At 38.0% G+C, this 20,506-nt stretch overlaps 1 protein-coding gene across 1 annotated transcript in view; it reads left to right on the top strand.

The window, feature by feature from the left end:
* GK5 (glycerol kinase 5) overlaps window positions 1-20,506 on the top strand; it is a gene marked incomplete at its 5' end in the record, with an annotated part of 86,194 nt that overhangs the window by 5,962 nt on the left and 59,726 nt on the right. Inside the window, 2 exons of the mRNA XM_079704142.1 lie at window positions 4,170-4,263; window positions 5,987-6,062. Coding sequence (XP_079560268.1) covers window positions 4,170-4,263; window positions 5,987-6,062 — 170 coding nt within the window. The remainder of the gene's footprint in view (window positions 1-4,169; window positions 4,264-5,986; window positions 6,063-20,506) is intronic.

Genomic DNA, 20,506 nt, shown 5'->3' with positions numbered 1-20,506 from the left:
CATATTGTGTGTATCAATAGTTCATTCTTTTTTATTTCTGAGTAGTAATCCATTGTGTGGATGTACCATTTTCATTCACCTGTTGAAGTACATTCGGGTTGTTTCCAGTTTCTGATGATTTTGGATAGAGCTGCTATAAACATTTGTGTACAGATTTTAATGTGAATGTAAGTTTTCATTTCTCTGGGTTAAATACCTAGGGGTGGGATTGTTGGGTCACATGGTAAGTAAGTATTTAACCTAACAAGAAATTGCCAAATTCCAGAGTGCCTCTACCATTTTGCATTCCCACCAGCAATGTATATGAGTTCTGTTTGTTCTTTACCAACACTTGATGTTGTTAGTAATTTTTATTTTAGGCATCCTAATAGATATAGTGATATCTCATTGTGGTTTTGATTTGCAATTTGCTTAATTGCTAATGATGCTGAGTATTTCCATGTGCATATTTTCTGTCTGTGTATCTTCTTTGATAAAGTGCCTGTTCAGGTCTTTTGGCCATTTTTTAATTGAGTTGTTTTCTTACTGTTGAGTTTTGAGATTTTAAAAATATCTTCTGGATATAAATCTTGTGTTGAATACGTGATTTGCAGATATTTTCAACCGGTCTGTACTTGGTCTTTTCATCTTCTTAACAATATCTTTTGCAGAGCGAACATTTTAAATTTTGATGAAGCTCATTTTTTGAGTATTTTTGTTCATGAATTGTACTTTTGGTGTCATGTCTAAGAACTCTTCACCTAACCCCAAGTCACAAAGATTTTCTGCTGTGATTTCCTCTAAGCATTTTACAGTTTTACATTTTACATTTAGATCTATGATCCATTTTGAGTTAGTTTTTTGTGTAAGACATGAGGTATACGTTGAGGTTAATTTTTTTGCGTGTGGATGTCTGTTTCAACTCTTGAAAAAGCTGTCTTTTCCCCATTGAATTGCCTTGTATATTTGTCAAAAATCAATTAGCCATACTTATGTGGGTCTATTTCTGGATTCTCTTCTGTTTCATTGGTCTGTTTGCTATTTTTATGATTACACTATTTTGATTAATGATTACACTATTTTGATTACTATGGCTTTATAGTAAGTCTTGAAATTGCGTAGTGTGATTCCTCCAATCTTTTTCAACATTGTTTTGGCTATTTTAGTTCTTTTGCCTTTCCATATACATTTTAGAATCATCATATCTATATCTATTAAAAATCCTAGGATTTTGATATGGAATTGTGGATGGAAATTCTTTTAGCACTCTAAAGATGTTGAGCCACTTCCTCCAGGCCTTCATGGTTCTGATGAGAAAGTCCACAGTCATTCGAATCATTATTCTGTGTATGTAATCTGTCTGGTTGCTTTCAATTTTGTTTTGTTTTGTTTTCAGTTTTTAGCACTTGAATTATGCTGGATCTGGCTGTGTAGTGCTTTGGACTTATCCTGGTAGGAGTTTTCTAAGCTTCTTAAATATTTAGATTTTAAATCTTTCACTGAGCTTGGGAATTTTTTGCAGTATTACTTCCCTGAAGTAATTTTTTTCTGCACTGAACTCTTTCTTTTCTTCTTTGGGGCCTCTGGTGACATAAACATTGTCCCAGAGATCCCTGAGACTTTATTATTTTTTTCTTTCTGTTGTTCAGATTAGAGAATTTCTATTGATCTACCCTTAAGCTTACTGACTTTCTTCTCTTATCTCCATTCTACTATTGAGCGCATCCAGTATGTTTTTTATTTTAATTATTTCATTTTTCTTTTTTTAATTGATTTTTTTCCGGCTTTATTGAGGTATGATTGCCAAATAAAAGTTGTATATATTTAAGGTATATAAATTGCTGTTTTGGTATACGTATACATTGTTAATTAAATAACATAATGTTAATTACTCATCATGAGTATACAGATGAGGTACTCATCATCTCACATGGTTACCATTTGTGTGTTTGTGTGTGTGGGTGTAGAGAACACTTGAGAACTACTCTCTTAGCAAATTTCAAGTGTATAATACATTATTATTAACTCTAGTCACCATGGTGTACATTAGGTCTCTAGACCTTATTCATCTTATAACTGAAAGTTTGTATCCATTTCCCCCACTCCCCTAATAATTGTATTTTTTAATCCTGAAGTTGTTAGAATTTCTTTTTTCTTTTGTTTTTTTTGGCCATGCTGCTCAGCTTGTGGGATCTTAGTTCCCCGACCAGGGATTGAACCTGGGCCTTGGCAGTGAAAGCACCAAGTCCTAACCACTGGACTGTCAGAGAATTACCAAAATTTTGTTTTTCTTCATGTCTTTTATTTCTTTGCTGAGACTTTCTATCTTGTTTCAAAAGAATTCACCCTTACTTCTTGGAGCATTTTTATAATAGCTGCTTTAAAGTCTTTATCAGATATCTGTGTTATGTTGGTATTGGTGTCTATTATCTTTTCCCATGTAAGCTGAGATTTTTCTGATTCTTAATATACCTTGTAATTTTGGATTATATACTGGGCATTTTGATTATCATGTTATAAGACTCTGGGTCTTGTATAAAGTTTATGACAAATGTTGATATTTTTCTTTTAGTAGGCAGTTAATGCAGCTGTGTTCAGTCTACAAATGCTGACCAGCCTTCCCTGGACTTTGGTTTCAATGTTAATTCTGTTTTTAAGATCTTGGAGGTACTATTTGGATCTGCCCTGTGTAGTATGTGCCACCTAGAGGTCAGTCTGGGACCTGGGCAGTGGTCTATTTTTTCAGTTCTGCTTTTAACATCGTTGCTATGCTGTCTGGTATTATATTCATATACGTGCAGCTTCCAGGTGAGCCTAGGAATTCATCCACAGCTTTCTGGAGTAGCTTTCCCAAGCTCTTTCCTCTCTGAGATCTTCCTGGGATTTTTGGTTCCCTGAGCCTCCCCCTTTTGGGTCCTCTTGCCAGAAGCTGGAGCTTTCATTATCCCATTCTGCTGGATACTTCCTATGTCCACACCTGAGGCTAGGCATCAGGAGCACACAGAGAGAAAAAAGCCATGGGGGGTTCACCTTACCCTCTTGGGCCCCCAGCTCCTCTGATTAGAGAGGAAGTTTTACCTCCCTCAGTATTTTGGGTGCTTGTGGTTACTGCTGCAGCCACCACGATGGGATAGCCAGGATATAAAAGTATGGAGGTGGGGGGGATAAAAAAAAAAGTGAGGGATTTCTTGCATTCCCTCTGAGTGTTAGCAAAAACTCTACAGGTGTTTTCACTGCACCCTGATACCCACTTCTGGTTTTCAGGCTGTCTTGAGTCCAGGCCAGGGGGTACCAGAAGAAAAGTGGGAAACTCACCACCAGTTCAGTGATATTCTAATTCTTATCTTCTTCCCCAGTCTGCCTGCCACCGCATACTTTTTGCAGTCCACAGGTAGCTGCTCCATGCATTCTGTCCAGGTTTTATATCTGTGTTCAGTGGGAAAGAGGGGGTGGGGTGTGCTTACTCCATCATAGCTTGAAACAGAACTCAGTACTTTATTTGCTAATTTAAGGTTTTTTTTTTAGTTTGACTTTTTTTTAAATTACAAAAACAACACATCTTCATTGTAGAAAACCTGAAAAATAAAGGTAAACTTAGAAAATAAAATAAAGCTAAAATCTTCTGTAAACTTATGAACTGAAGAAAACTGTTATTTTGGTGTACCCTTTTTTATTTCGTGTATGTATTTTTTAAATTAATTAATTAATTTATTTTTGGCTGCATTGGGTCTTTGTTGCTGCGCGTGGGCTTTCTCTAGTTGTGGCGAGCAGGGGCTACTCTTCACTGCAGTGCACGGGCTCCTCATTGTGGTGGCTTCTCTTGTTGCGGAGCATGGACTCTAGGTGCGTGGGCTTCAGTAGTTGTGGCACGGAGGCTCAGTAGTTGTGGCTCGCGGGTTCTAAAGCTCAGGCTCAGTAGTTGTGGCACAAGGGCTTAGTTGCTCTGCAGCATATGGGATCTTCCTGGACCAGGGCTCAAACCCGTGTCCCCTGCATTGGCAGGCAGATTCTTAACCACTGAGTTACCAGGGAAGTCCCTATATATGTATTTTTTCCATGTTAACAATAAAAATGAATTAGGTAATAAATAAAATCTTGTTTTAAGTTATTTTAACCAGTAACCTTAAGACCCAGATGCTATTGACTTGATCTAATGTTGTTTATACTAAATCTTCTCTTTCCCTAAATAGGTAAAAAGTCTTCATCCTCAAGCTGGCTGGGTTGAAATTGATCCTGATTTTCTCTGGCTTCAGTTTGTTGCTGTAATAAAAGAATCTGTCAAAGGTAATTGGATTTATAGAAGTAAAGATAGGCAGTAAATATGTCTTGTGTGTAATAAAGAGTTTTCCTCAGGCGTCTGTAGAATTTTGTGGGTTTCCTAAGTTATACATACAATATTTTATTGGGGTCACAGTTTCCCAGCAGTTTGGGGGGGGACATTTGTGGTTCACACTGAACCACTTTGTCAAGGAAAGGTAACAGCAGCTCTGTCCTCTGCTTTAACTCTTTTTGAGCTGCAGTATTAAAGTCTCACCTTCCCTCTTGGTTCCCTGTTGTAGCTAGTGCCGATTTGATTTCCTGTTGTGTTTAAAATACCAGAGGGTTATAAACAAAGTTACAACACTCAGTTCCTGCTCTCAGGAGTTTACAACTGAGTTACCTTTATTGTAAAATAAGTTTTTGTTTTGTTTTTCCTGAGCAGCTTCTTAATGCAAAGTGCTCTCCTGGCACAGCCAGGGTCTGAAATCTTAGCTCCTTAAGAACATTTGCAGTGCAACCTTCTTTAAGAATATGGCGAAAGAGGACTTGTAAATTTGAAAAGGTCTTTTACTTCATTTTTCTGACTGAATTGCTTCTCCTTCTCACCTTTCTGGTTTGAAGTATTTCAAAACCTATAAAAAAGAGTTCAGAGAATACTACATTGAACAGCGTGTACTTTCTCCTAGATTCATATGTGTTTTACAGTGTTTACATTACCATCCTCTACAAACTTTTTTTCTTGTTCGCTGACCAAAGTGAGAGTTGGTTGTGATGTAATAACCTGTCATCTCTAAATACTTCATCATTACCTCCAAAGATAAGGAGTATTCTCAAATGGAAACACAATGCAGTTATCACACAGGAAATTTAACATTAACCCAGTGATATTTTCTAATACTTGGTCCTCAATATTCCCCTCTTATCTCAGTCTTGAGTAACTTTTTTTTCAATCCAGAATCCAACCAGAGATAAGGCATTGCCTTTAGCAGTCAGTCTGTTTAGTCTCCTTTAATCTAGACCATGTTCTTCATTACACTGAGAGTTTTCAAAACTACGGAACAGTTAAATAGACTGTCCTGCATTTGGAGGTTGTCAGATTATTTACTTATGATCAGGTTAGGTTAAATATTTTTGGAAGGAGTACTGAAAAAGGGGGTGATGTGTCTTCCTCATTGCTCAAATTGAAGTTGTCCCTAAGTTGCTTAGTGGGATAAATTGCTTTTTTAAAAGAATATCATGAAAACACTTGAGCTGCTGTATTTTAAGAAATTTGGACCTTCCAAAAATCCAAGTTTTTATTTGCATTCTAGCATCTGTTTGTGTGGAAAATAAGATCTGTGCTTCAATATTTACACTACTTTCCCTGAGGACTTTCTCTTGTTGCCATCAACCAGCTTCTATTGTGGCTGATCTTTGCTTAAATTAAGATCCAATTTTTTAGTATCAATATTATCAAGAAGAAAATACAATCTGACTTACTTTAAGTAGTGTTTGTTTTTTTCTAATCTTTAAAGCAAAAAGGCCATTTTATTATTATTAGATTATAACCTTTTTTCCCTTTAAGTAAAAAAATACTAGAAAATCATCCTGGTAATGCTTTATTTATTAGCTCCAATTGTGTTATTAAAATGCTAAACCCAGTTGTTTTTCTTAAAGATTATATTAAATGATTTCTTTTCCATATGATAATATTATAAAGAAAAACTTCCTGGGCTTTTAAATGTATCTTTTCTATCTTTATTTTTAGCTGCAGGACTACAGATGAATCAAATTGTCGGTCTTGGCATCTCAACACAGAGAGCAACTTTTATTACGTGGGACAAGTAAGTGCATTGTGCAATAAGAACTCTAATGCTAGGTTCATACCACGGTGAACACATTGCTGAGAAACCTGTTTGGGTAGTTTTAAATTTGTGAAGTAAGAACAGTTTTGCTTGGTTAAGAGGGATGAAAGTGGACCTACTTTCTGGCTTAATTAAATATGCTCGCTGCCAACATTGTTCTCAACGGTGAAAAACTGAAACCATTTCCACTAATATCAGGAACAAGACAATGTTGCCCACTCTCACCACTATTATTCAACATAGTTTTGGAAGTTTTAGCCACAGCAATCAGAGAGGAAAAAGAAATAAAAGGAATCCAAATTGGAAAAGAAGAAGTAAAGCTGTCACTGTCTGCAGCTGACATGATACTATACATAGAGAATCCAAAAGATGCTACCAGAAAACTACTAGAGCTAATCAATGAATTTGGTAAAGTAGCAGGATACAAAATTAATGCACAGAAATCTCTTGCATTCCTATACACTAATGATGAAAAACCTGAAAGAGAAATTAAGGAAACACTTGTATTTACCATTGCAACAAAAATAATAAAATACCTAGGAATAAACCTACCTAAGGAGAAAAAAGACCTCTATGCAGAAAACTATAAGATACTGATGAAAGAAATTAAAGATGATACAAACAGATGGAGAGATATACCATGTTCTTGGATTGGAAGAACCAACATTGTGAAAATGACTCTACTACCTAAAGCAATCTACAGATTCAATGCAACCCCTATCAAACTACCACTGGCATTTTTCACAGAACTAGAACAAAAAATTTCACAATTTATATGGAAACACAAAAGACCCCGAAGCCAAAACAATCTTGAGAAAGAAAAACAGAGCTGGAGGAATCAGGCTCCCTGACTACAGACTATACTACAAAGCTATAGTAATCAAGACAGTATGGCACTGGCACAAAAACAGAAATATAGATCAATGGAACAGGATAGAAAGCCCAGAGATAAACCCACGCACATATGGTCACCTTATTTTCGATAAAGGAGGCAAGAATATACAATGGAGAAAAGACAGTCTCTTCAATAAGTGGTGCTGGGAAAACTGGACTTCTATATATAAAAGAATGAAATTAGGGTTTCCCTGGTGGCTGCAGGTTGAGAGTCCACCTGCCGATGCAGGGGACACGGGTTCGTGCCCTGGTCCAGGAAGATCCCATGTGCCGCAGAGCGGCTGGGCCCGTGAGCCATGGCTGCTGCGCCTGTGCATCTGGAGCCTATGCTCCGCAACAGGAGAGGCCACAGCAGTGAGAGGCCTGCATACTGCAAAAAAACAAAAACAACCAAAAAATGAAATTAGAACACTCCCTAACACCATACACAAAAATGAACTCAAAATGGATTAAAGACCTAAATGTAAGGCCAGACACTATAAATGTAAGGCAGAACACTCTGTGACATAAATCACAGCCACATCCTTTCTGACCCACCTCCTAGAGAAATGGAAATAAAAACAAAAATAAACAAATGGGATCTAATGAAACTTAAAAGCTTTTGCACAGCAAAGGAAACTATAAACAAGGCAAAAAGACAACCTTCAGAATGGGAGAAAATATTTGCAAATGAAGCAACTGACAGAGGATTAATCTCCAAAATTTACAAGCAGCTCATGCAGGTAAATATCAAAAAAAAAAAAAACCCAATCCAAAAATGGGCAGAAGACCTAAATAGACATTTCTCCAAAGAAGATATACAGATTGCCAACAAAGTCATGAAAGGATGCTCAACATCACTAATCATTAGAGAAATGCAAATCAAAACTACAATGAGGTATCACCTCACACCAGTCAGAATGGCTATCATCAAAAAACCTACAAACAATAAATTCTGGAGAGGGTGTGGAGAAAAGGGAACCCTTTTGCACTGTTGGTGGGAATGTAAATTGATACAGCCACTATGGAGAACAGTATGGAGGTTCCTTAAAAAACTAAAAATAGAACTACCATATGACCCAGCAATCCCACTACTGGGCATATACCCTGAAAAAACCATAATTCAAAAAGAGTCATGTACCACAATGTTCATTGCAGCTCTACTTACAATAGCCAGGACATGGAAGCCACCTAAGTGTCCATTGATAGATGAATGGATAAAGAAGATGTGGCACATATATACAATGGAATATTACTCAGCCATGAAAAGAAACGAATTGAGTTATTTGTAGTGAGGTGGATGGACCTAGAGTCTGTCATACAGTGTGAAGTAAGTCAAAAAGGGAAAAACAAATACCATATGCCACCACATATATATGGAATCTAAAAAAATATATGTTCTGAAGAACCTTGGGACAGGACAGGAATAAAGACGCAGACTTAGAGAATGGACTTGAGGACATGGGGAGGGGGAAGGGTAAGCTGGGACGAAGTGAGAGAGTGGCATGGACACATATACACTACCAAATGTAAAATAGATAGCTAGTGGGAAGCAGCTGCATAGCACAGGGAGATCAGCTCAGTACTTCGTGACCACCCAGAAGGGTGGGATAGGGAGGGTGGGAGGGAGATGCAAGAGGGAGGAGATATGGGTATATATGTAGATGTATAGCTGATTCACTTTGTTATAAAGCAGAAACTAACACACCATTGTAAAACAATTATATTCCAATGAAGATGTTAAAAAAAAAAAGCTCGCTGCATGTCAGCTGGGCCTAACTTATATAAAGTAATAGTAGTAAAGACTGTTGCTTTCATTAAAATTCAAATAAGCATGGATTGAAGATCTGTAAAATTAGTTTATACCTAAAAAGATTCAGGAGAACCTGACAAATTTCAGAAACACAAGACTATATAATATGATTTATATTTTCAGTCTACTCCAAATTTAATACTGAGGTACCTACAGCATATGAGGTATGTATGGATTAAACACAATAATAATACCATAATGGCTACCATATAGTGATTACCTGTGATACTTCCTTCAGGTTCCAGTATCCTTACAACAAACCTGTTATTTAGTTGTTAAGTGTATTTTTACAGAGAAAGAAACTGAGACTCAGAGAAATAAGGAAGTTATTCAAGGTCACTCAGTTAATAAATCAAGCCAAGATTCCAAATTATCTTTTTGATCCCAAAGAATATGCTCTTTCCACTACCCCCATATTGCGTTCAACAGGTGTTTCTTGTCTTAAAAACAATAACAACAGAAATGCTGTAAAATGTTTCTCTGTTACAAAGCCCTAGATTCCAAAGGGCACCTTGAGCTTGGGGCAGTGGGGAAGAAAAGTGGTGGATGTAGGGGGTAAGGGTGAATTCATGCGGACTTGGCCTTTAATTCAGTGTTAGGAAAGCGGAAGAAATTTAAATTTTCCAGTATTTGACTGGGTGGGATCAAGATGGTGGAGTAGGTAGACCCTGAGCTCACCTCCCTCCACAAACACATCAAGACTACAACGACATATAGAGCAGCTCTCTCTGAGAACAGCCTGAAGACTAGCAGAATGGCTCTTCTACAACCAAGGTTATTAAGGAAAGTGGAGTCTGGTAGGAAGGAAGGAGAAGTGATCTAATCGGGACCCACACCCCTAGTGGGTGGACCAGAAGAGGAGGGGATATCATAGGCTTGGGCATCCTCCCTAAGGATCAAGGGGTTTGAGCCCCATATTGGGCATCCTAGCCCTGAGGTCAAGCACAAGGAAGATAAGCCCACTTGGTTTGAAAACCAGTGGGGCTTATCATAGAGCCATAGAAACTGAGACTCCAGTTTTGAAGAGTGTACACAGACTTGCCTGCTCCCAGTCCCAGTGCAGAAGCAGCAGATTGAAAACAACTCATGCTCTGTCCGTCCTTCCAGGAGTGCCCCAGCACACCTCCCAGCCCCACCTGCTCTAGTGCTGTTCCCAACCAAGGCAGTAAAAACCATTGCACCAGGGAGAAGCTGAGCTAGCTCACATTTGCAGCTCTCCAGCCCCTCGGGCCCCAGCCCTGCCTCTGACCAAAGTGGAGACCGCTATCACACTTGGGAGAAGTGGCACTAGCTCAGATTTGCAACTCCAGCCCCTTTGGCTCTGGCCCTGCTCTAAGCCTGGGAGAAGCCCCAGCTCACACCTGGCTCCAGTTCTAACTCTTCCTACTCTAGCCCCATGCCCTGCTAAGGTGGCAGCTGCCAGTGCACCCCAGGTGAAGACATGGTTAGTGCTCACTTCAGGTCCAGCTCTCCCACCAAAACCACTGGGCACATACAGAATGCATGGGGATGCTCCCACACAAGGACATGCCTTTAAGACTGGGATAGGTAACTGTTTCACCTAATTTCATAGAGACAAAAAGAGAAAGTCAAACAAAGAAGACAAATGACTATGTTCCAAACAAAAGAATAAGTAGAAACCCCAGAAAAAAAAAAAAACCCTAATGAAACAGAGGTAAGTAATTTACTTGATAAAGAACTTAAAACAATAGTAATAACAATGCTCACTGAACTCGGGAAAAGAATAGAGGAACACAGTAAGAACTTTAACAAAGAACTAGAAAATATAAAAAAGAACCAATCAGAGCTGAAGAATATAATAATTGAAATGAAAAATTCACTAGAAGGAATTACCAGCAGATTAGGTAATACGGAGGAATGCATAAGTGACCTGGAAGACAAAATAGTGGAAATCACATGATCAGAACAGCAAAAAGAAAAAAAACTTTTTTTAAGTATAGTTTAAGGGATCTGTAGGATAACATCAAGCATACTAATATTCACATTACAGGGGTCCCAGAAGGAGATGAGAGAAAGGGGCAGAAAACATATTTGATGAGATTATGGCTGAACCCTGACCTGAAGAAGGAAACAGATACCCAGGTCCAGAAGCACAGAGAGTCCCAAAGAAGATGAACCCAAACAGACCCACATGAAGACATATCATAATTGAAATGGCAAATGTTAAAGAGAGAATTCTAAAGGCAGTAAGAGAAAAACAAAGAGTCACATACAAAGGAACTCCCATAAGGCTACCAGCTGATTTTTCAGCAGAAACTTTGCAGGCCAAAAGGGAGTGGCACGATATACTTAAAGTGCTGAAAAGGAAAAACCTACAACCTAGGATACTCTACCCAACAAAGTCAAAGTGTTTCCCAGACAAGCAAAAACTAAGAGTTCATCACTACTAAACTGGCCTTACAAGAAATGTTAAAGGGTCTTCTTTAAGTGAAAAAGAAAGACCTATAACAAAAAATAAGAAAATATTTATTTGAAGGAAAGAAATCTCACTGGTATATGTAAATATATTGTAAAGGCAGTTGATCAACCACTTAAGTAAGCTACTATGAAAGTTAAAAGACAAAATTGTAAAATCAACCATTAATCAACTATAACTACAATAAACAGTTAAGGGATATTCATAAAAATGTAAACTATGACACCAAAACATAAAATGTTGGGGGGGGCTTAGTAAAAAAAAGTAGGGCTTTTAGAATGTGTTTGAACTTAAATGACTATCATTCTAAAACAAGTAGATATATTTATGTATATGAACCTGATGATAACTGCAAATCAAAAACCTACAGTAGATACACAAAAAGCAAAGAGAAAGGAACCCAAACATAATACTTAAAAAGTTATCAGATTGCCAACAAAGTCATGAAAGGATGCTCAACATCACTAATCATTAGAGAAATGCAAATCAAAACTACAATGAGGTATCACCTCACACCAGTCAGAATGGCCATCATCAAAAAAATCTGCAAACAATAAATGCTAAAGAGGGTGTGGAGAAAAGGGAACCCTTTTGCACTGTTGGTGGGAATGTAAATTGATACAGCCACTATGGAGAACAGTATGGAGGTTCCTTAAAAAACTACAAGTAGAACTACCATATGACCCAGCAATCCCACTACTGGGCATATACCCTGAGAAAACCATAATTCAAAAAGAGACATGTACCAAAATGTTCATAGCAGCCCTATTTACAATAGCCCAGAGATGGAAACAACCTAAGTGCCCATCATCGGATGAATGGGTAAAGAAGATGTGGCACATATATACAATGGAATATTACTCAGCCATAAAAAGAAATGAAATTGAGCTATTTGTAATGAGGTGGATGGACCTAGAGTCTGTCATACAGAGTGAAGTAAGTCAGAAAGAGAAAGACAAATACTGTATGCTGACACATATATATGGAATTTAAGAAAAAAAATGTCATGAAGAACATAGGGGTAAGACAGGAATAAAGACACAGACCTACTAGAGAATGGACTTGAGGATATGGGGAGGGGGAAGGGTAAGCTGTGACAAAGTGAAAGAGCGGCATGGACATATATACACTACCAAACGTAAGGTAGATAGCTAGTGGGAAGCAGCGGCATAGCACAGGGAGATCAGCTCGGTGCTTTGTGACCGCCTGGAGGGGTGGGATAGGGAGGGTGGGAGGGAGACGCAAAAGGGAGGGGATATGGGAACATATGTATATGTATAACTGATTAAATTTGTTATAAAGCAAAATAAATAAATAAATTTAAAAAAAAAGTTATCAAACCCAAAGAGAAGAGATTAAAAGAAGAAAAGAACAAAGAAATACAAAAACAACCAGAAAACAAGTAACAAAATGTCAGTAGATACATACCTATTAATCACCACTTCTAATGTAAATAGACTAAATGCTCCAATCAAAAGACATAGGGTAGCTGATTAGATTAAAAAACCAAGATCCATGTATATGCTGCCTACAGGACACTCACTTCAGAGCTAAAGACACACCCATTGATATTGAATGGATTAAAAAAGATATTTCATGCAAATGGAAATGAAAAGCTGGGGTAGCAGTACTCATATCAGACAAAATAGAATTTAAAACAAAATCTATAACAAAAGACAATTTAAGACATTAAATAATGATAAAGGGTTCAATCCAAGAAGAGGATATTAGACTTGTTAACATGTATGCACCCAATATATAAAGTAAATATTAACAGACATAAAGGAAGAAATTGATAGTAATACAATAATAATAGGGGATTTTAATTACCCCAATCACATTAATGAATAGATCATCCAGACAGAAAATCAATAAGGAAACATTGGCTTTAAATGACATTTTAGACCAGATGGACTTAATAGATATCTGTAGAATATTACATTCTAAACCAGCAGAATACACATTCTTCTCAAGTGCACATGGAACATTCTCCAGGATAGATCACATGCTAGGCCACAAAAGAAGTCTCAGTAAATTTACAAAGATTGAAGTTAAATCCAGCATCTTTTCTGACCACAGCAGTGTGAAACTAGAAATCAATAGTAAGAAGAAAACTGGTAAAAGCACAAACAAGTGGAGACTGAAAACATACTATAAAAAAGCCATTAGGTCAACAAAGAAATTAAAGAAGAAGTCAAAAAAATACCTTGGGATGAATGAAAATAGAAACACAACGTCCAAAATCTATGGGACACAACAAAAACATTTCTAAGAGGGCAGTTTACAGTAATAGAAGCCTATCTCAAGAAAAAAGAAAAATCTCAAATAAACAACCTAACTTTCCCTCTAAAGGAATTAGAAAAAGAAGAACAAGCAAAGTCCAAAGTCAGTAGAAGGAAAAAAATAATAAAGATCAGAGTGGAAATAAATAAAATAGAGACCAAAAAACAACAGAAAAGATAAATGAAACTAAGAGCTGTTTTTTTGAAAAGATAAACAAAATTGATAAACTTTAGCCAGACTCATTAAGAAAAAGAGAGTGCTCAAATTTAAAACATAAGTAATGAAAGAGAAGTTACAACTGATAGAAGTTACAACTGATATCACAGAAATACAATCATAAGAGAATAATGCAAACAGTAATTTGCTAACAAATTGGACAACCTAGAATAAGTGGATAAATTCCGAGAAACATACAGTTTTCCAAGACTGAATCAGGAAGAAACAGAAAATCTGAATAGATTGATTATTAGTATTGAAATTGAATCAGTAATCAAAAGACTCCCAACACACAAAAGTCTGGGACTGGATGACTTCACAGGGGAATTCTACCAAACATTTAAAGAAGCGTTAATATGTATGCTTCTCAAACTGTTTCAAAAAATTAAAGAGGTGGACTTCCCTGGTGGCGCAGTGGTTAAGAATCCACCTGCCAATGCAGGGGACATGGTTTTAGCCCTGGTCCAGGAAGATCCCACATGCCACAGAGCAACTAAGCCTGTGCACCACAACTACTGAGCCTGCGTCTAGAGCCTGCGAGCCACAACTACTGAGCCTGTGTGCCACAACGACTGAAGCCCACACGCCTAGAGCCTGTGCTCTGCAACAAGAGAAGCCACCACAATGAAAAGCCTATGCACTGCAACGAAGAGTAGCCCCTGCTCGCTGCAACTAGAGAAAGTCTGCATGCAGCAATGAAGACCCAATGCAGCCATAAATAAATGAATAAACAAACAGACAAACAAATAAATAAATAGAGGAGAGAACACTTCCCACCTCATTCTATGAGGCCAGCATTACCCTGATACCAAAATCAGATAAAGATACTACCAAAAAAATTCACAGGCCCATATAGCTGATGAAATAGATGTAAGAATCCTCAACAAAATATTAGCAAACCAAATTCAACAATATGTAAAAAGGATCATACATCATGATCAAGTGGGATTTATTCCTGGGATGTGAGGATGGTTCAATATCTGCAAGTCAATTAACATGATACACCACAGATACACCACATTAACATAACCAAGGATAAAAATCACATGATCATCTCAATAGATGCAGAAAAAACATTTGGCAAAATTCAATATCCATTCGTGATAAAAACTGTCAACAAAGTTGGCATAAAAGGAACAAACCTCAACATAATAAAGGCCATCTGACAAACCCACAGCTGGCATCATACTCAGTGGTGAAAAGCTGGAAGTATTTCCTTTAAGATCAGGAACAAGATGAGGATGCCCACTCTTCCCACTTCTACTTAATATAGTATTGGAAGTCCTAGCCATGGCAATCAGACAAGAAAAAGAAATAAAAGACATTCAAATTGAAAGGGAAGAAGTAAAACTACCACTGTTTGCAGATGACATGATACTATATAAGGAAAACCTTGGACTCCACCAAAAAAAACTACTAGAATAAATGAATTCAGTAAAGTTGCAGGATACAAGATTAATATAAAGAAATTTGTTGCATTTCTGTACACTAATAACAAAAGAAATGAATCCCATTTATAAATGAAAAAGAATAAAATATCTAGGAATAAATTTAATGAAGGAGGTGAAAGACACATACTCTGAAACCTATAAGACATAGATGAAGGACATTGAAGAAGATAGAAATAAATGGAAATATATCCCATGTTCATGGGTTAGGAGAATTAGCATTATTAAAATATCCATACTACCCAAAGCAATCTACAGATCTAATGCAATACCTATCAAAATACCCATGACATTTTCACAGAACTAGAACAAATAATCCTAAAATTGGTATGGAACCACAAAAGACCCTAAATAGTAAAGCAGTCTTGAGAAAAAAGCACAAGGTTGGAGGTATCTCTGCTCTCTGACTTCAGACTATACCACAGAGCTAAAGTAATCAAAACAGTGTGGTATCAGCACAAAAACAGATACATAGATCAATGGAACAGAATAGAGAGCCCAGAAATAAACCCACGCACACATGGTCAATTAATCTATGGCAAAGGAGGCAAGAATATATAATTTTTAAAAAAGACTTCAATAAGTGGTATTGGGAAAACTGGACCAGCTACACATAAAAGAATGAAATTAGAACATTTTCTCACACTATTTACAAAAATAAACTCAAGATGAATTAAAGACCTAAGTGTAAGACCTGAAATCATAAAACTAGAAGAAAACATAGGTACTACACTTTTTTTTTTTTTTTTTTTTTTGCGGTACGCGGGCCTCTCACTGTTGTGGCCTCTCCCGCTGCGGAGCACAGGCTCCGGACGCGCAGGCTCAGCGGCCATGGCTCACGGGCCCAGCTGCTCCGCGGCATGTGGGATCTTCCCGGACCGGGGCACGAACCCCTGTCCCCTGCATCGGCAGGCGGACTCTCAACCACTGCGCCACCAGGGAAGCCCGGTACTACACTTTTTGACATTGGTCCTAGCTATATTTCTTTGGCTTTATCTCCTTAGGCAAGGGGAATAAAAGCAAAAATAAACAAATGGGACATAATCAAACTCAAAAGCTCTTGTACAGCAAAGGAAACCATCAACAAAACAAAAAGCGAACCTACCAAATGGGAGAAGATATTTGCAAATGATACATCTGGTAAGGGTTTACTATCCAAAATATATAAAGAACTCATACAACCCAATATGAAAAAAAAAGCCAACCCAATTTAAAAAGGGCAGAGAATCTGAACAGACATTTTTCCAAAGAAGACATACAGATGGCCAAAAGGCACATGAAAAGATGCTCAACATCACTTATCATCAGGGAAATACATTTCAGAACCACAATGAGATATCACCTCATACCTATTAGAATGGCTATTATCAAAAAGAAAAAAAATAACAAATGTTGGCAAGGATGTGGAGAAAAGGGAACCCTTGTGCACTGTTGGTGGGAATGTAAATTGGTGCAGCCACTATGGAAATCAGTATGGAAGTCCCTCAAGAAATTAAAAATAGAACTACCATATGATTTAGCTGTTCCACTCCTGGGTATTTATCTGATGAAAACACTAATTTGAAAAGATATATTCACCTCAGTGTTTATAGCAGCATTATTTACAATGGCCAAGACATGGAAGCAACCTAGGTGTCCATCAATAGATAGAAGGATAAAGAAGATGTGTTATATATATAGAAACATAGGACTATATATATGTGTGTGTGTGTATATATATATATATATATAGGACTATTACTCAGCCATAAAAAAGGATGAAATTTTGCCATTTGCAACAACATGGATGGACTTGGAGGGTATTATGCTTGGTGAAATAAGTCAGACAGAGAAAGATAAATACTGCATTTCACTTAATATGCAGAACAAATGAAACATATACAAACAAATGAACAAATATAACAAAACAGAAACAGGCTTACCGATACTGAGAACAAACTAGTGGTTACCAGAGGGGAGAGGTGTCAGGGTTGGGCCAAGATAGGTGAAGGAGATGAAGTGCTACAAAATACCAGGTGTAAAATAAATAGGTTACAAGGATGTTATGTACAGCACAGGGGATATAGACAATATTTTATATCTTTCTATGGCATATATTTTATAAAAATATTGAATTACTATGTTGTACACCCAAAACTAATATAATATTGTAAGTCAACTATACTTCAGTTAAAAAAATTAGTTTAATTTAAAAAATTAACTTACCACTATTTCTGGTCTTGATGTTTGGGAGGACGTGAAAGAAATTATAGAGAATATAAGAGGAGGAATGAGCTAGGTGGTGATGAGGGTGCATAGAAGGAAACATGATGAAGTGTTTGGTTTGGGACATGTGAATATGGAGATATCCCACAGGTTTAGGCAGGCATGGTTCGTTTCCTCCAGAGAGGTACTCTTCCTTTTTCTTGTTTTGTTTTGTTTTGTTGTTGTGTTTTGTTTTGTTTTTTTTTTGGCTACACCGTGGGACGTATGGGACCTTAGTTCCCCAACCAGGGATGGAACCCACACCCCGTGCATTGGAAGCACAGAGTCTTAACAACTGGACCACCAGGGATGTCCCTAGGTACTCTTTTTTTTTTTTTTTTCAGCTGCATTGGGTCTTTGTTGCTGTGCACAGGCTTTCTCTAGTTGTGGCGAGTGGGGGCTGCTCTTTGTTGCGGTGCGCGGGCTTCTCATCGCAGTGGCTTTTCTTGTTGTGGAGCTCAGGCTCTGGGCATGTGGGCTTCAGTAGTTGTAGCATGCAGGCTCAGTAGTTGTGGTGCATGAGCTCAGTTGCTGTGGGATCTTCCTGGACCAGGGATCGAATCCGTGTCCCCTGCATAGGCAGGTGTTCTTTTTTTTTGCGGCACGCGGACCTCTCACTGTTGTGGCCTCTCCCGTTACAGAGCACAGGCTCCGGATGCGCAGGCTCAGCGGCCATGGCTCATGGGCCCAGCTGCTCCGCGGCATGTGGGATCCTCCCGGACTGGGGCACGAACCCGTGTCCCCTGCATCGGCAGGCGGACTCTCAACCACTGCGCCACCAGGGAAGCCCGGCAGGTGGATTCTTAACCACTGCACCACCAGAGAAGTCCTCTTGCTCATTGTTGAGAGAAAAAGAGAGACAGATTTGACCCTGTGGAACAACCTATTGTTCATCCAGCGCCAGCCAGTGCCTCCTCTTCCCAGCTCATTGTTTTTTCCTCCAGCATCCATGGTGCATTCTGTCATCATGGCCGTAGAAACTTTGTTTTCCTTAGAATTGCTGTTAGGATGTCTAAAACTTTGAACTTTCTTTTTTTTTTTTTGCGGTACGTGGGCCTCTCACTGTTGTGGCCTCTCGCGGGCCTCTCACTGTTGTGGCCTCTCCCGTTGTGGAGCACAGGCTCCGGACGCGCAGGCTCAGTGGCCATGGCTCACGGGCCCAGCTGCTCCGTGGCATGTGGGATCCTCCCGGACCAGGGCACGAACCCGTGTCCCCTGCATTAGCAGGTGGACTCTCAACCACTGTGCCACCAGGGAAGCCTTGAACTTTCTTTTTATTTTTCTCCTCATTCCCCACACCCCTCAGATGCCAAAAAGCTCCTTTTGTTTGTTTGTTTTTATTTCTATTACTCAAGGAGGTGAGTCAAAAAGATCTTGCTGTGATTTATGTCAAAGAGTGTTCTTCCTGTGTTTTCCTCTAAGAGTTTTATAGTGTCCGGTCTTACATTTAGGTCTTTAATCCATTTTCAGTTTACTTTTGTGTATGGTGTTAGGGAGTGTTCTAATTTCATTCTTTTACGTGTACCTGTCCAGTTTTCCCAGCACCACTTATTGAAGAGACTCTTTTCTCCATTGTATATCCCTGCCTCCTTTGTCATAGATGAGTTGATCATAGATGCATGGCTTTATCTCTGGACTTTTTATCCTGTTCCTTTGATCTATATTTCTGGTTTTGTGCCAGTACCATATTGTTTTGATTACTGTAACTTTGTAGTATGGTCTGAAGTCAGCGAGTCTGACTCCTCCAAGTCCGTTTTTTTCCCTCAAGATTGCTTAGGCTATTCAAGGTCTTTTGTGCCTTCATACAAATTTTAAGATTTTTTTTGTTCTAGTTCTGTAAAAAATGCCATTGGTAATTTGATAAGGATTGCACTGATTCTGTAGATTGCTTTGGGTAGTATAGTCATTTTCACAATACTGATTCTTCCAATCCAAGAACGTGGTATATCTCTCCATCTGTTTGTGTCATCTTTGATTTCTTTCATCAGTGTCTTTTGATTTTCTGAGTACAGATCTTTTACCTCCTTAGGTAGGTTTATTCCTAGGTGTTTTATTCTTTTTGTTGCAATGGTGAATGGGATTGTTTTCTTAATTTCTCTTTCTGATCTTTCATTCTTGGTGTATAGGAATGCAAGAGATTTGTGTGCATTAATTCTGTATCCTGCAACTTTACCAAATTCATTGATTAGCTCTAGCAGTTTGCTGGTGGCATCTTTAGGATTTTCTATGTATAGTATCATGTCATCTGCAAACAGTGCAGTTTTACTTCTTTTTCAATTTGTGTTCCTTTTATTTCTTTTTCTTCTCTGATTGCCATGGCTAGGACTTCCAAAACTATGTTGAATAATAGTGGCGAGAGTGGACATCCTTGTCTTGTTCCTGATCTTAAAGGAAATGCTTTCAGTTTTTCACCATTGAGAATGATGTTTGCTGTGCGTTTGTCATATATGGCCTTTATTATGTTGAGGTAGGTTCCCTCTATGCCAATTTTCTGGAGAGTTTTTATCATAAATGGGTGTTGAAGTTTGTCAAAAGCTTTTCTGCATGTATTGAGATGATCATATGGTTTTTATTCTTCAGTTTGTTAATGTGGTGTATCACTTTGATTGATTTGCATATATTGAAGAATCTTTGCATCCCTGGGATAAATCCCAGTTGATCATGGTGTATGATCCTTTTAATGTATTGTTGGATTCTGTTTGCTAGTATTTTGTTGAGGATTTTTGCATCTATATTCATCAGTGATATTGATCTGTAATTTTCTTTTTTTGTAGTATCTTTGTCTTGTTTTGGTATCAGGGTGATGGTGACCTCATAGAATGAGTTTCGGAGTGTTCCTACCTCTGCAATTTTTTGGAAGAGTTTGAGAAGGATATGTTTTGGCTCTTTTCTAAATGTTTGATAGAATTCACCTGTGAAGCCATCTGGTCCTGGACTTTTGTTTGATGGAAGGTTTTTAATCACATTTTCAATTTCATTACTTGTGATTGGTCTGTTCATATTTTCTATTTCTTCCTGGTTCAGTCTTGGAAGGTTATACCTTTCTACAAATTTGTCCGTTTCTTCCAGGTCGTCCATTTTATTGGCACAGAGTTGCTTGTAGTAGTCT

Source organism: Hyperoodon ampullatus (genome assembly GCF_949752795.1).
Source record: "Hyperoodon ampullatus genome assembly, chromosome: 5".
Classification (NCBI taxonomy): domain Eukaryota; kingdom Metazoa; phylum Chordata; class Mammalia; order Artiodactyla; family Ziphiidae; genus Hyperoodon; species Hyperoodon ampullatus.
Note: the sequence above shows the minus strand (reverse complement) of the source record. Positions and strands in the feature narration are given on the sequence as shown.